This window comes from Mustela nivalis, assembly GCF_964662115.1.
Source record: "Mustela nivalis genome assembly, chromosome: 1".
NCBI classification, from domain to species: Eukaryota; Metazoa; Chordata; class Mammalia; order Carnivora; family Mustelidae; genus Mustela; species Mustela nivalis.
Window position 1 is genome coordinate 75,885,806 of NC_139020.1, and position 15,134 is coordinate 75,900,939.

At 36.8% G+C, this 15,134-nt stretch overlaps 2 protein-coding genes across 18 annotated transcripts in view; one reads left to right on the plus strand and one right to left on the minus strand.

Moving 5' to 3' along the window:
- MED12L (mediator complex subunit 12L) overlaps positions 1-15,134 on the plus strand; it is a 322,213-nt gene that overhangs the window by 241,600 nt on the left and 65,479 nt on the right. For 9 of the 15 annotated variants that reach the window (XM_082708331.1, XM_082708336.1, XM_082708339.1 and 6 more), the window contains 6 exons: positions 2,636-2,783; positions 7,268-7,386; positions 8,041-8,184; positions 9,034-9,197; positions 11,941-12,072; positions 14,837-15,064. In XM_082708331.1, coding sequence (XP_082564457.1) covers positions 2,636-2,783; positions 7,268-7,386; positions 8,041-8,184; positions 9,034-9,197; positions 11,941-12,072; positions 14,837-15,064 — 935 coding nt within the window. The remainder of the gene's footprint in view (positions 1-2,635; positions 2,784-7,267; positions 7,387-8,040; positions 8,185-9,033; positions 9,198-11,940; positions 12,073-14,836; positions 15,065-15,134) is intronic. The other 6 variants (XM_082708333.1, XM_082708337.1, XM_082708340.1 and 3 more) reach the window with 1 other exon arrangement.
- P2RY12 (purinergic receptor P2Y12) overlaps positions 1-15,134 on the minus strand; it is a 42,748-nt gene that overhangs the window by 8,171 nt on the left and 19,443 nt on the right. Inside the window, exon 2 of one of the 3 annotated variants that reach the window (XR_014305430.1) lies at positions 2,380-2,752. The exons of 1 other annotated variant lie outside the window; for it this stretch is intronic. The gene's annotated coding sequence lies outside the window, so the exon portion shown is untranslated. Of the gene's footprint in view, positions 1-2,379; positions 2,753-15,134 lie in introns of those variants that run through there. One more of the 3 variants, XM_082710212.1, reaches the window with a different exon arrangement.

A 15,134-nucleotide genomic window follows, 5' to 3' on the forward strand; every position in this document is an offset into this window, starting at 1 on the left:
ATATTTAGTACCTAATTAGTGGCATCTAAGAAGAGTATAACTGTGAATATGACAGACCTGTGGGTTCTCCCTCACAAAACTGTCTAGCAGGGACAACAGACATTAAACAAATAGCTCAAAAATGAGTGGATTGCACTCTGGAAAGTGCTCCCCTCCCCTCCCTACTGCTCCTGTGCTGTGGGCTTTCACCAACTGAGGTGACAGTGAGTGACCTGATGGTGTAATTGTGTACAGCACTTACATGCGAGAGGGGCAGCCTGTTGAAAGTATTTTAGGTGGCATGAGGAGCAACAGCAAAGGAAGGAAGTACCCTTGCATCTTGAGGAAATGTTGAGTCATGCAGGACAGTGTGAATCCAAGGTGCATGAAAGTGAGAAGTGGAACTGTAGAAAACTGAATGGACAGCAGGGGTTCTGTGTCTAATATGCTGCAAAACATTTACATGCTTCATGTATTCTCATTCTCATCTATTCTTCTCAGTTATTCTTAAAAAAAAAAAAATCTAAAAAGGAAGCTGGTATTAGCCCATTTTCTCAGGGGAAGAATGTGAGGTCCAGAAAGGCTCATTAGGACAGAAAGACTCAAAGGACCATGTGAGTCAGCAGATGGCACAACCTGAATTCAGTCACAGCGCTCTCTTATCCTGAGCTTGGGCCGTTACTGGTATGGGGGAGCCATATTATCTATGCATTTGTGACGAGCTCTGCAAATACTTTAATGATCCTGAATCTGTGTTCCTTGAGGACAGGGAACATTCATCCTTGTATTGTCTCAGGATTCCTAGCATCTTGTCTTCACACAGGTAGATACTCTAAAAGCAGATGTTCAGTAACTTTGACCCTTTTCTATCACTTGTGACACAGAAGTTTGCATTAAAACTGTTGATAGGTACCTTAGCTGAAAATAATTGCCAGGATACATGACAGGCACTGCCTGAGGTTTGTTTTTGTTTTAGATCTTATTTATTTATCTAGGGGCATGGAGAGAGGGAAACCTCTAGCGGGAGGAAGGGCAGAGGTGTAGGGCAAGAGGAAGCAGGCACCCCACTGAGCAGGGAACCAGATATGGGGCCAGATCCCTGGACCCTGAGATCATGACTTGAGCTGAAGGCAGATACTCAATGAACTGAGCCACCTAGGCTCCCCCTGCCTGAGTTTTGTACAGTTTTCTCAGTGTCCTCCTGTTCCCTTCTAGGGTTCATATGTATACATTCCACCAGACAAAAAAGAAATATATCAATAATGCTCTGCAATGGCAACAAAAACTGGAGATTAATAATCAGCTCAGATCATTCAGGTGTGCAGCAAAATGTAGGGATCACTGCCTGTACTGATATTCAGAATGCAAAGAATACAAGATGACAACTTCTAGAAGAGACCTGCTCCTAGCTTTTTCTTTTTTTTTTTAAAGAGGCAAACTTAAGCACCTGTAATATTACTAAATATTTAGCAAAATGGATCACAAATGGGTATACAAATATATATTTCTGGGAGAGTTTAATAAAAAGGAATCCATGCAAAGAAAAGTGATGACCTGAGTGCAAGTGTGTGCGAAATACCAAGTGATGGGAAGTGACAGAAGCTGAGAGAGAAAATAGGCTCTTATTTCAAGAGGGCAGATATAAAATGCAGCTTTGCACAGAGGGCAGAGTTTGGGCATAGTCTTTGGTTTGTTTTTTAAAGAAGTCAAATTAAGCATTGGGATTCTCCAAGTCTCAAGGCTTTTCTCTTTTTTGCAGCCACGAAGAACACAGTGCAGTTAGTCTTCCATGGGAGAGTCTTTGCTCATGCGAGCTCCTCAGAATTAGATACTGTTAGGAACTGCCTGACACAGGCAAGCATGTACAAAAAGCTAAGAAAAGGCGATGGACTGAGGCAGAGAGCTTGGAATCTTACCAAGAAAGTGCAAGAGTGTAGATGTGTTTAGTGATATGTGTATGTATTTCTTGTGCTGTCACTTAAGTACTTTCTTTTCCCTTATGCTAGAAACAGTGCCTGAATTTACTGTGTCTGTGAAACAGGGGCAGAGGTGGTCCAGCAGAGGTGTAGAACATGTTTGCATTTCTAGCTACTTGCCTCAAACCTAATGAGACCTGCCCTCTTTATTGTTTTGTCATGTGGAAATAAATACACATACACCTCACACAGTCATGTTGGAAGCCAATGGAACATTTTTCTCCCCGAAGTACTTGAGGATCCTAGCATGTTCATTTTTTAAAAAAATATAAAATATTTAATGATGCCATCTATAGAAAACCAAGCTTGCTAATAAATAACATTTTCCTTAAGGAAGAAGTATGACTAGATAATCTGTAATATGTGAAATTATTACCATGCCAAATTTTAAGCAATGAAAAAATTTTCAAGAGTCAAAACTTACTCTGTAGGGTACGCCCACATCAAATGCTTCTATTAAGACTTCAGGTCAGTTGACACTTTTTTTTTTTTAACTTTAGCAAGTTCCAAACTGGAAAAACAAGGGTGTTGCCAGTGGAGGTTGAGGTGAATTGAAAGGTGGGCAGGCTGCCACCAGCGCAAGCCAGCATGGAGATGCTGTGGTTAGTGCATTTCATGGATGTGAAATGCAACCCCACCCCTGCAAACAAGGGTTTCAAAATGTATTTTCTGTTTTTCAGGATGAATCTTCAAGTCATGAATGTAACCAGCGCACAATCCTTCTTTATGGAGTGGGCAAGGAGCGTGACGAAGCGAGGCATCAGTTGAAGAAGATTACCAAAGACATTTTGAAAATCCTAAATAAGAAGAGCACCACAGAGACAGGGGGTAAAGAGCCTTAATGCATTTGTTCCCATCGTGCCGTCTTTTGCCTTTCCTCTTAGCATGGTCTTTATCAAAGTCATACAGGGCACTGTCACCAGAGTGCTTCCTCTCCTGAGTGACTCTCATATTGAAATATGAATAAGCATGTTGAAATTTGAAGACCTTGGTTCCATTTATAGTAATTCTTATATTAAAATACCATGCTCTATAGATACATACAGGTAATTTTAATTTTCTACTTCCTTTTTAAAAAATTCTTCTCAAATTTTCTACAGTAGACATAAATGAAGTACTGAAGGAGGAATTAGTCTTTCCTTAGTCTGGAAAGTTCCATTTCTTCAATTCTTTATCATCCCTTTTTTTAAGCTTTTAATTTGCTCTTTCTACTCACATTTGCACGATAATTGAAACTCAGGATCGTATAGTGGCTGATCTTGTCTTTCATTATTCAGAAGAATAATTGTAATAGGTAATGTTGAGTACCCGTAACACCTAATGATTTCAACTAAAAAAGGAAAATTTGGTCTTTGCTCTATAATGCCTTTTTTATTTGGAATAGTCTTTTCCCATGCTCTTGACATAGATTTTTTACAGTGAAGCTATGCCTTTATATTATGTCACCACATTGCATAATTGGAATTCTGTAATTATCCACTTCACATTTGCCTAATTACTCTTTTCTAAGGATTGTTTATTTTATCAGGCTGTCATAAGATGTAAAATATGATATCATTATATATATTTCACTCTCATTACTGGTGCTTTTTTATTTGTTATATAAATAATCAAAGAAAAAAAGTTTGAATTTCCTCTATGCAAACAATGTTCTTCCTACACATGGCATAAACCACTCAAGGAACCCTGCTTTGTTGGCCAGTACAAAATACAGACGTTTTTATGAACCTCTTCACAAGGCCTCTAGTCTTTAGTTTTTAACTAAGTGATTTACTTAGAACTTGCCCACACTAGATCTTTCCTAGAGAAAACTATAGAGAGAAATAATATAAATGGCTCTATGTCCTCTCCACCAGTAGGGAGCACATGCAGAAACAAGGTATAAGGGCAGCATGCTTCTGAGTGTGAATGTGGTGGTGCAGGTGTCTGATGTCTGAGGCAATCATCTTTAGAACATACTGGAAGAATTACTTCAGATGATTTACAGCAGTTCCCTGACTCCTCCCTTCCATGGTCACTGAAGGACCTTGTACCATGCTGGCACCGTGAGGGAACAACCAGTAGTTGTGGATGGGAAATGAAACCTTGTTGTTGTTTCCCTGTCATTCTTGAGCTTGGTTTAAAAAAACACAAAACAAAAACCCAGAAACAAAGAACCTGCTCTGAGAAAAACTGTTGATCTGTTGTTTTGCTGTTTCTCTCTGTAAGAGAAAAGAGGAAATGGATTGCATGGAGAAGGTTGAATTTAGAAGCCCTATAACTAGCTAGCAAAGAGATTTGAAACTTGTTTTTGTGTACTTTGTATTCGAGTGGCCACTGTCTTCTTTAGAAGGGTCAGTAATACATGTCTCATCGAAATTAAATTTTAGAGAGTCTTTCCCAATCTTACGGAATTTTTGGGTTTGGGAGACTTCTCGGGATGGGAAGGGGAAGGAAACAATGTGGTGTTCGTTTTGGTTGGGCCTACTTCCTTCCTTCACAATGAGTGTTTAATGCCAGATTACATGCAGTCTATCCTATCTTTGTACAGTCTCTTAAATAGGCAGTTTGCACTTTTGAGCTCCACAAAGAGAACATCATTGTTGTTTCATGCTGCTTTTTGAGATATCAGCAGTGAAACCATCACTGTGGAGAGATATTTGCAGTGGGAATTTTTGTCTTTACCTCATTTTATTTTATTTTTTAAAGATTTATTTGTTTTTCGGAAAGAGAATGTACGTAAGTGTGGGGAGGGACAGAAGGAGAGAAAGTCAAGCTGTCAATACCCTGAACAGGAATCCCACCCAGGGTCTCGATCCCACAACCCGAAGATCATGACCTGAGCCAAAACCAAGAGTCCAGTGCTCAGCTGACTGAGTCACTCAGGCTCCCCCTGTCTTTCCTTCATTGTGGAAACAATTCCTCAATCAGAAATTTTTAAATTTTGGCCGTAGTTAGCTTTCTTCTGATAAATAGAGTTTAAATCACTACTTAAAACAGTATGCTCGCTAGAAGCTAACTAGCTGTACTTTTGATTTATGGTAATTTGCTCACTGTTGCAGCAAAGAGGAGAATGGGTAAGGCAGGAAAACAGCTTGTGTTAATGTGTCTTTGATTTCTAGCTACATGTAAAAGTATGGTTTTGAGGAACTGATTATAATAAGTGTTCTCCATCAGCCGTAAGTGTCAGAGTTCAAGTAACAGTTCCAGTTCATGGTCAGTCTTCATTTTCTGTTTACATTGGCCAGTCGTCTTTGGTTATTAGTGGTTTCTTTTGTCTTTTTCTTTTTTTTAACATTGATGAAGTTTACCATGACAAAGGCCAAAATTTCCAGGATTTAAAGTTTTGTTTTGTTTTTTTTTTTTTTTTAAAGAAAACCAAAATTAAGCAAGAGCAATAAAATGTATTATGGAAGCAAATTAACATAAAACAGATGAGGAAAATCCATGGATTACAACTATATTGTTATTTATGTAAATATCATTAAAATAAATTAGTCCATTGAGAACCACCACTAATTTCATAATGCTTTTTTTTTTTTTTTAAAAAAAGTGAATGTAAATTGCCAAGAATCAATTGTATGAGGTTTTACGAAGTTAACTACATGTAAGTAAAATAGAGCCTATTTAGCATAAACCAAAAAGGTTGCATTTGTGAATTCTCGTGCTGGCTATACTTTTTCAAGTGTGTTATTTTTGCTTGTTTATTTGTTTTGGTCCCAGGAAGAACTGATTAAGTATGTTAACTTCGCTTTTCCAGCATATTATACCCAAGACCATTGATGTGAGTTTTCAGCCTTGGATTAATGATTTTTTAGCTCATGAGAAATTAAAAACTTGGATATTTTAAGCATGCTTATTGCATGTGAGCCGCTATATAGAAGGCAAATGACCACACTTAATTTGAGAATAGATATTGAAGATCAAGTAGGTTTAATGAACTTCTTAGTTCTTACTCTTTGCCTTAGATTTGGTCGTGTTTAACAGAGCTGGCATTCTTGTACCTTCTGCTGCTCGTCCCCTTTTGTTCTGTGTACTCTGGATCAGGGTTGGTTTGTTTTAGGAAAGAAAACATCCTGGTGTATGCAAGCCTGTGCCTTCACCTATAGACAACACTTGCTTGTATTTGAAAGAAAATCTCTTCTAATGTTCTTTTCTAAAATAATTACGTTTGCCTTTAGCAAAATCTTTGTGCATTCAGTGAAATATTTGTGTCTTTAATAAAAAAAAAAATCTGTAAGGTGACCTTTGTTCTCTGAAAGTAAACTTTCCCAGATAAGATGTGAGTGATGAAGCTCCCATCTCAGTAGCCTTAGACTACTTAGAATCATAGTGTTAGAAATGATCTTACAGATCATATAATCCAAACTTTCTGGTTTTGTTTGTTTGTTTGTTTTAGATTTGTCTTTATAAATGCATATGTTTAAAGCTATTTAAGACAGGATCTGATTCTTTTTGGATCTTATCCTTAGAACTGTTGAGAAGAACAGGAGTCCCCCTGGGATAAGTAGTGTTTATATATATATATATATACACACACACACACATATTTTTATATATATATATATTATTTAATTTTTTTCTGGAATTTTCTTTGAACTTCTTTATGCTAAATTGATAAATGTGGCACTTTCCCATTATGTGGAGAGTTTTAATTCCTTGCTACCCCTAAAAACACTTAAAATTGGGTAAATTTCTTTTTTAATATATTAAATTGTTTGGGAAAAATACCATGGTGAATGTCCTCTAACAAGATGCCTGTGAACTATCTGTTCTGTCCGTGTGACCTTGGTGAATTTTTTTCTCTCTTTCATTGTTATCATTGTATATTAAGAGTAGTGAGAAATGTTTATAGAGGTACTTTCCCTTATTAGCCAAAATCTGGAAACTACTCACTAGAATGAATAAATAAATGGCAGTATATCACACATTAATGTACTATTCATGAGTGGGAATTACTAATTTTTAGAACAAGTTAAAATTGCCTCAACAATGTGGATCATTTCTCAGAATCACATTGTTGCGTGAAAGCTGCTGGATGTAAAAATTATTTCTCCTATGGTTCCAAAGTGGGCACTCCTTATCCAAGCCTTTAAAGGTCAGGATCTTGATCTCCTTGGGCGGAGAGGTGACTAGAAGGAGCCTGAAGGGGGGTATCCAAGTTTCTGGTATGTGATTTTGTGATTTGAGTCTCATTACCTGAGTTTATTTACTTTGTAGAAATTCATAGTTTGTGCACTTTCCCATGTATGTTATACTTTAATAGAAAGTATCGACTGAGAAAATCAATAGCTTCTGTTAAATGGAAAATAATGTATCCACTGTATGTTTAGTTGGAGATGAAGGACCAAAAGCCAGGAAGAACAAACAGGAAGCATTTCCGACCCTGGAGACTGTGTTCACAAAACTTCAGCTCCTTTCATATTTTGATCAGCATCAAGTGACGTCTCAGGTACCTGTTTAAAACTATGTGTTATGCATTGGGGATATTCATATTTACTTCAAAATTTCTTTCATGCAATATATGTATTTGGCCTTACTTGGTTGTAGAGATATGTTTTAAAAATATAATTTGGAATCATCTCAAATTATTGAGTAGTTCAGTTTTAAGTGTCAGGTTGCCTTCTTCAGAGAAATGAATTTTTATTACGAATACTTTTGCTTTATAATAATAGTCAACACTGTATCAAATATTCCCTAATCCAATACTTATGTTACCACATTTTGGTTCTATATTGCTATGGTGAGGACGAAATTTGTTGATGACTAAAATAAAATACTATCTAAATGAGCAAAAACCAGATCTGTGTTGTTTTATGAATCCACTGATACTCAGATAGATGTTATCTGGAAATTAATTAGCATTTGTAGTTGTTTTACCATTAAGATAAAGATCTTAATGCGCACTTGGCTTATTTCTTCAAGTTAGAGTTGTAATAAGGAAGTTACAGATTTGTACATAGTTTTGGTTTCTGTGGGAATATGTTTTAACCTTCTTCTAAGTAGATTATATAAATTCAAGTTTTTGCTTATAAATTAAAATAGTTTTGAATATTGATCTTACAGTTATTTTCAATTTTTTTTTGTTTTGTTTTTGGTTGCCCAGATCTCTAACAATGTGCTGGAACAAATCACGAGCTTTGCTTCAGGAACTTCCTATCATCTTCCTTTGGCACACCATATTCAGCTTATCTTTGATCTTATGGAGCCAGCGCTGAACATCAATGGACTGATTGACTTCGCAATACAGGTGTCAGAGAGACCCTGTTTCTCTCATTTTTAGGAAAGCCAACCTGCTAGGCATCATATAACTTAAAATGAGCAACCCAGTGCATTTTTGAATCATAGAGACATTTTGAATCAATAGTATTCAACTAGTTTTTTATTGTAGCTGTGTTCATAGTTTTCAATTAAATAATTATAACTGGCACTAAAATATATAAAAGTCATTTAAAAATGTGAGGGTCTTGAGGATTTATTTTTGTTCTTTGTTGGTTTGTTTAAGGACAGGTGAAAATTTATTTACTATTTATTATAGAGTATATTTTAAGTTAAGAGCAAAAAAAATTAAAACCTTTCAATTTGTCCCATTAAATCTCTTATATACATACTTGAGTTCATTTATTATCTTGCTTTTAGTGAATAGAAATAAAACTCATTTTCTTTTTCTTATTGGACGTGTTTTATTAATAACAAGAAAGTAATGATAAATAATTTATGTTTTCTTCAAAAGAAGGGAAAAGACAGGAAAAAGTGAGAGGTAGGGATGTTCTCTGAAATCATCTGGTCTAGAACTTTGGGCTGCCATCAAGTTTTGGTAGCTGTTTCAGTCTGGATACTTTCTGATTCTATGTACCATGATGTCTAGACAGAGGAAAAACCATAGAATTTGGTAAAGGATTAAAAATAAAAACCAGCTTAGTTCACTGGGGTTGTTTTCTCACACAGTGGTTGTGTGTCCGTATGGTTCTGCAATAGGATAATGGGTGTGATAAGATGGTATTGGGACGACTTGGTGTGTCTGCGGCTTGTGAAAAGAAGTGTTTTCCTAGTTCATTTTGGCAGCTACATTTTCATTTGGTCTTTTCTCCCATTGCAGCTGCTAAATGAACTGAGTGTTGTGGAAGCCGAACTGCTCCTGAAATCCTCCAGCCTGGCAGGAAGTTACACAACGGGACTGTGCGTGTGCATCGTGGCTGTTCTCAGGCGGTACCACAGCTGTCTCATCCTGAATCCTGATCAGACAGCCCAGGTGTTTGAAGGGTTGGTATACAGAACACCATAATGGTTTTTCACATTCTTATTTTCTGTGCATAATTTGTGATGGAATATTGTAGTGGTTTTAAGAGGAAAATGAATACAGGTGTTTGTTTCACTTTAAAAGATAGCGGTAAAGACCACTTTTGCCAGAAAACATTGATCAGAGAAGAAGATGTAAGCATGAAAAATATGTTCTCTTAATAGACAGGCCTTCCTTTCCTGCCCCTAGCTTCTATCAGTATAAGCCAGTCATTTACCACACTGTCATTTGCTATCCTGAACCATGGCTTATTATGAATGATGAATAAGTGACAGTTGCTTTGTTGATGTAATTTCAGTTTATATTCAAGACCAAATGAGCTTTGCATGCATTGTTATTGATATTTGCTTCTTCAATTTCATTTCTTTTAGAAACTAAATCCATCTTGACAAAAGTTAATCTAGAACAAATGACTTTCTTAGTCTGTTTCTGGTTTGTTCGAACTATGGGGTGAAGTTTTCTCTACTGTGCCATTGGACCAAGTCCTAATACCATCCCCATTTCACGTTGAGGTGACAGGGACAAGAGAAATATAGTGACAAAACACCTCTTTGGAGCTCCTTTTTGTCTACCGAAGACTTCTTTCTCTCTCTTTATATATATATATATATAATATGTATGTATTAATACAATATATATTTATATATATTAAAACAAAACCAAAACCCCTCTTTTTCTTTTTCTGACATTTTTCTTCCTGGATTTAAAACAAGCATGGGGTTCTTTGATTCTACAGTACTTTTTTTTTTTTTTTTTTTAAATAATCTAGCACATGCAATCAATTTATAATCTATTCTAGAGTGCCATCCATTTAACAGAAGCTTTTTTGGGAAAATGAGATGCTATCACGTTAATAGTACACATAGACTATTAAATGAAATCTCAAACATTCCAGATATTTTTAAAAAGTTTGAAAATAAATATTTTAGAATTCAGAATACATAGGACTATCTAATAGCCCTGAACTACCCTGTGAAATTGCATAATTAGAACCATTCACAAATTAAGAAACTGAGTCGCAGGGCTTTTAAATGATGTTTTTGGTGAAGTGATCCACTTAACATTGCATAGCTCATAGATCTCCCAGATTGCTAAGTCAGAGCACATTTGTGCTCCTTGATTTATACTGTGCTTTCTAAACTGTTTTTGGAAACCCATTAGTCATGAAATGAATATTATGATATGTTTTGACAAGTTTTATTTTTGTTATTTTGAAATTTAGTTCAGTATCACTTATTTTGACATGTTAAATGTATTATCTAGTAAATATTCATAAAATTATATTTGATATTATATTTTTATTTTGTCATTCATACTAAAGGTAAGTGTTATCCCCAAAGCTTATTTTGTGCTGATATGCATATACTGGATCTTAGTGTAAAACGTTTTTCTTACCTCTAATGAGTGAAAAAAAAATCCAGGAAGCCCTGGCTACTCTGGTATGGATATCTACCAAAATCTCAGTAAATATTCGTTTACTTTTATCACAATGTAATTCCTGCTTTTTAGAGTATGTCTGGAATTATTGTTAGTATATTTAACAGATTGAATTCTCTGCTTAATTTTAGGATACCTTGGCTGTAATTGATAGCTTTTATCAGTGGTCTGGTGGCTTTGTCCACTGATACTAATTCACCAGGCTTGGGATGCAACACTGTCATTTCTTTATTGTCTTGTCATTTCCACCTCTGGGATTTGTGATTGTAGTGTCTTTCTTGGCCTTCACCGTCTAGGCTCACTCTGGCTCCCCCCAGCCCCTGGAGAGAGCTGAGGATTGGGAGTCCGGAGACTTCAGCTCTCCTCTTGGATGATCTGTGAACTAACTCTTTGCCTGTGGGCAAGTTATTTCACCTGTGTGAGCCTCAGGTCCCTCTTTATAAAATGAGGAAGCTGAATCAGAGGATTTTGAAAGCCCTTTTCAGCTTTAATAATCTGAGTCATCGATGACACTATTGTGATATTACTGAACCTTATAACAGAATACAAGATGGTAATAGTGGAATCAGACTTACAAAGAGGTGGATTGACCACCAGTGTTTACTTGTCTGTTATATGAAGCTTTGTGTTGAATGAATTGTGACCAAAGCGACCATCCTTCTGATATGGGGAAAAGGGCACAGAAAAGGAATAGTAACAGTACTTCTAGAGAATGTCACTAAAAAGGGGGAGGGGTTAATTTCTTAAATAAAGGTAAAGTAAAATTGTGTGTAGTTTGGATAAATAAGGAGAATGTGACCTCATATCATGAATTCATCAGGTTTTTGCCAGAACCAGCTCATGGTACTGAAAATGAATTTCCCCAGATTTACTGATTTAGAGCCTTGCTCTTTTCCAAAGGAGTGGAATTAAGAATCTTAGCAAATGACCTGAATTTATTAATCTTTTTAGTGAAGAAGATTCTCTGTTAACAGCTTTCGTCTAGTGTTCTAGTAATAGCATCTTTGATGAATTCTTCCATACATAACCTTCTGTATGGAGGAATTTCTTTCATTTCTTGGTGTTAATGATATTTCCCAAATTTTCAAAAGAATCATCTAGTATTTTAGTATCTTAATAGAAAAGTGACATTTTATGCAATTGTGGACTTTTGCTATTAGTATCAGAAACCTGATACTTTTTTCTTACATTTTCACTCTGACGAATTCAAACAATAAGATATATATTAGAAAATATGTGTTTCATTTCATCATATATTCTTCCCCTCAGGTTATGTGGTGTGGTAAAGCATGTTGTGAACCCCTCAGAATGTTCCTCCCCCGAGAGATGCATATTAGCCTACCTCTATGATCTCTATGTGTCATGTAGCCACCTCAGAAGCAAATTTGGAGACCTCTTCAGGTGGGTAGAAGAAAATCAACAGAAATAGGATTATGCCTGTATTTGGTAGTGACCCAACTGATACTGTTGTACTTTTTAATAATGAAAATCAATAATAATTGTATCTGCCAGAATTCATGTTGAATTATCTTTCATTGTCACTTTCACCTATTACCAATTTCTGTGCATGTTTAGTTATGATTGTAATTCTAAGGTAAAGTTGAGGAAATACTCTGTATTTTGCACTTGCTAGTACCTCACTTGGAACATTATTTGCCTGCTGTTTGCATGCTTACTTTCTCAGTGCCTTTGCTTCTCTGTTTCCTCCACTGAACTATTTCAGATGGTATCTTTGCTTTTTTACCCCCACCATCTCTTGGTTGGGCTACTGCAGAGTCCTAACTCTAACTCATTTCTCAGCTCGCACCCTGACTCTCTTTAGCATACTGTCAGCATACCTATCGAAGTCATCTTTTTAAAACAAGATTAATTCGAAGTTTTCTAGCAGCTTCTTATCTACACAGAATAGAATTCAAAGTCCTAACCTAGCCTTCAGGATCTGCAGAATCCAGCCTACTCTTCTCCCTCTTCCCCACTGTGTACTCTATGCTAACCACGCAGACCTCTTTCCTGGTCTTCACACCTACTTTAAGCACACTCCTGTCTTGGGGCTTTGGCACTTGCTGCTCCCATTTATGTGATCCTTCTCCTCTTTTAAATGTTCTTCCCTAAAGTGCATTCACCGCTCTGCCTTCCTGCCCATTTTGTTTTAAATGCCTCTTCCTCCTACCTTCTGTCATCCTCTGAACCTAAACACTTGCTACCACTGGGTGAATTATATATGTGTTTATGGTCTGGCTTCCTCTTAGAAGTAAGCTTTGTGAAAAGAGTAATTTTGATTTTCTTCCCTGCCGTATCCTGGTACCTTGAAGAGTGTTTGGCTCCTAATAGGCACTGCAAAATACATGCTGAATGAAAACTCCACCCCCCTATGATATTTTTTATGGTATTGATAGGGGAAAAAATGGGAGAGTATGTCATCCTGAAATGAGCTAGGTTTTCAAACAATTCCTTGTAGAACATTTGTGTGGGTCTTAGGAAACATCTTTCTGCAGAAATGATGTAATAAGAAAAATACCGTATACTCTTACTTTACAGACTGCTTTCATTTTCACTTTCTGGTTTTCAGAGAGCTTTCTCATACAGGATTTGGTTCTTGAAACCAAGTAGTGAACTTCCCGAGGAAGCCCCAATAGCCTGTTTGACCCCTAGTGCTCCTGCCGGGTAGTGCAAGTGTGTTCAGGAAATGAATTCAAGTATTGCACCCTGGGTATGTGGAGGTTTAGGGGACCAACAATGAGCTGAGGGTCAGTGCGGTGTCACTTTACAGGGAGAGGCCCTGGTTCACATTTTCCTGATTAAACACCTGGAAGACCAGCACAGCTCTCAGGAAACGTTGAAGTCAGGCATTTTTGTCAATCAGGATTAAGAATAATGGTCAAACCGAAGCTAGTGACTCAGAGAGATTTCTATTAGGATGCTAATAAGGTAGTTTTAATGATTAAATCAGAAGGAGCATCTCTAAATCTGTGTGAGTAGACTGTTGGGGGGCATATGTCTTGCCCTGAGTGTGCTGTGCTGTGTACCAGGCACTGTGCTGGGTTCTTTGATCTCTTCATACTCCCAGGAAGTGGAAATGACTGTTCCTATCAACAACTGACTATTCCTCATCATAAGCTAATAAATGATGAAGCCTAGGTTACACACAAGTCATTTTGGCCTCAAAGCCTGTATTGCTTTTATTACTCTGGTAATCAGGTTTTTCAGGAACATGCAATTTCAGAAAGAAAATGTCTCTCTGTTATTTTCTTAGTTCCATACATGTCTGTAACAGAGAGTGGTAAGAGTTTTAGAGTGACCTGGAAAGCAGCTAATGTTTTATTAAAGCATGGATGCTCATCTGGAAAGAGTGTAGTAAATGAAACAGGAAGCCTATAAATGAAGAGTAAGGAGACTTCACCACGAGCCACAGATATTAGAAAAATTATGCAATGCAGGCTGGAGGTCGCCGAGAGTGAACTCGAGATGTCTCTAGACTGAAAGAAAAGTGGGGGCTGAATCTTATAAAAATTGAGAGCATAAAGCAGAATTCTTTCGGTTTCTAAGACAGGTATGAATAGATTGGTAGAATAAAGTCATAAAAGAGGTAATGCTATACTATTTGCTGAAGTCCATTTCACTAAAATGACACTCAGCATATGGAGAGGTGGAGGGAACCTACAAAGAACCAAGTTTTTGTTTCATTTTTAGTGGGAAAGTGAAACAAATTAAGTCTATTACTAAGTGAGAATGAATGAAAAGTTGAGTAGAAAGGATGGTAAGGGTTAAGGCAGGGAAAAATGGGAGTTGTTTAAAAGTCCTGGAGAGTGAAATAAATGTTCATCCTTTTGAACAGATCATGCTCCAGATTGTAAGCTTTGTATCCTTTAGGGACAGCTGACACTTTTTATATAAGTTGTCTGCCCAGAAAGAGAGCTGAGGAGACTATAATTACTGTCATTTAGTGGGTGGCTTTAGTCCTGTCTGCTAGACCAGTATTTCCTAGACTGCTAGGAATTGAAATGAAGACCTCCTGATGTGATCCTGCTCTAGGAATATGTTATAATTGCTGCCATTCAATCTATCCTTGAATAGCTTTCTAGTTATTCTAGGGTTTTGTGTTTTTTGTTTGTTTGTTTGTGTGGTTTTTTAAATTTTTTTAACACTTTTCTCCTTGTAACCCCAGTAGTGCCTGTTCAAAAGTTAAACAAACCATATATAATAATGTGATGCCTGCGAATTCTAACTTGCGATGGGATCCGGACTTCATGATGGATTTTATTGAGAATCCTTCAGCTCGTAGCATCAATTACTCAATGCTGGGCAAGATCCTTAGTGACAATGCGGCCAATCGCTACAGCTTCGTCTGTAATACGCTCATGAATGTATGTATGGGCCATCAGGATGCAGGAAGGTGAGCTGGGTTACCCTGGAATTCACATCTAACAACATAGTCATTGCCTTGGTGTTACTTTTAAACTAAC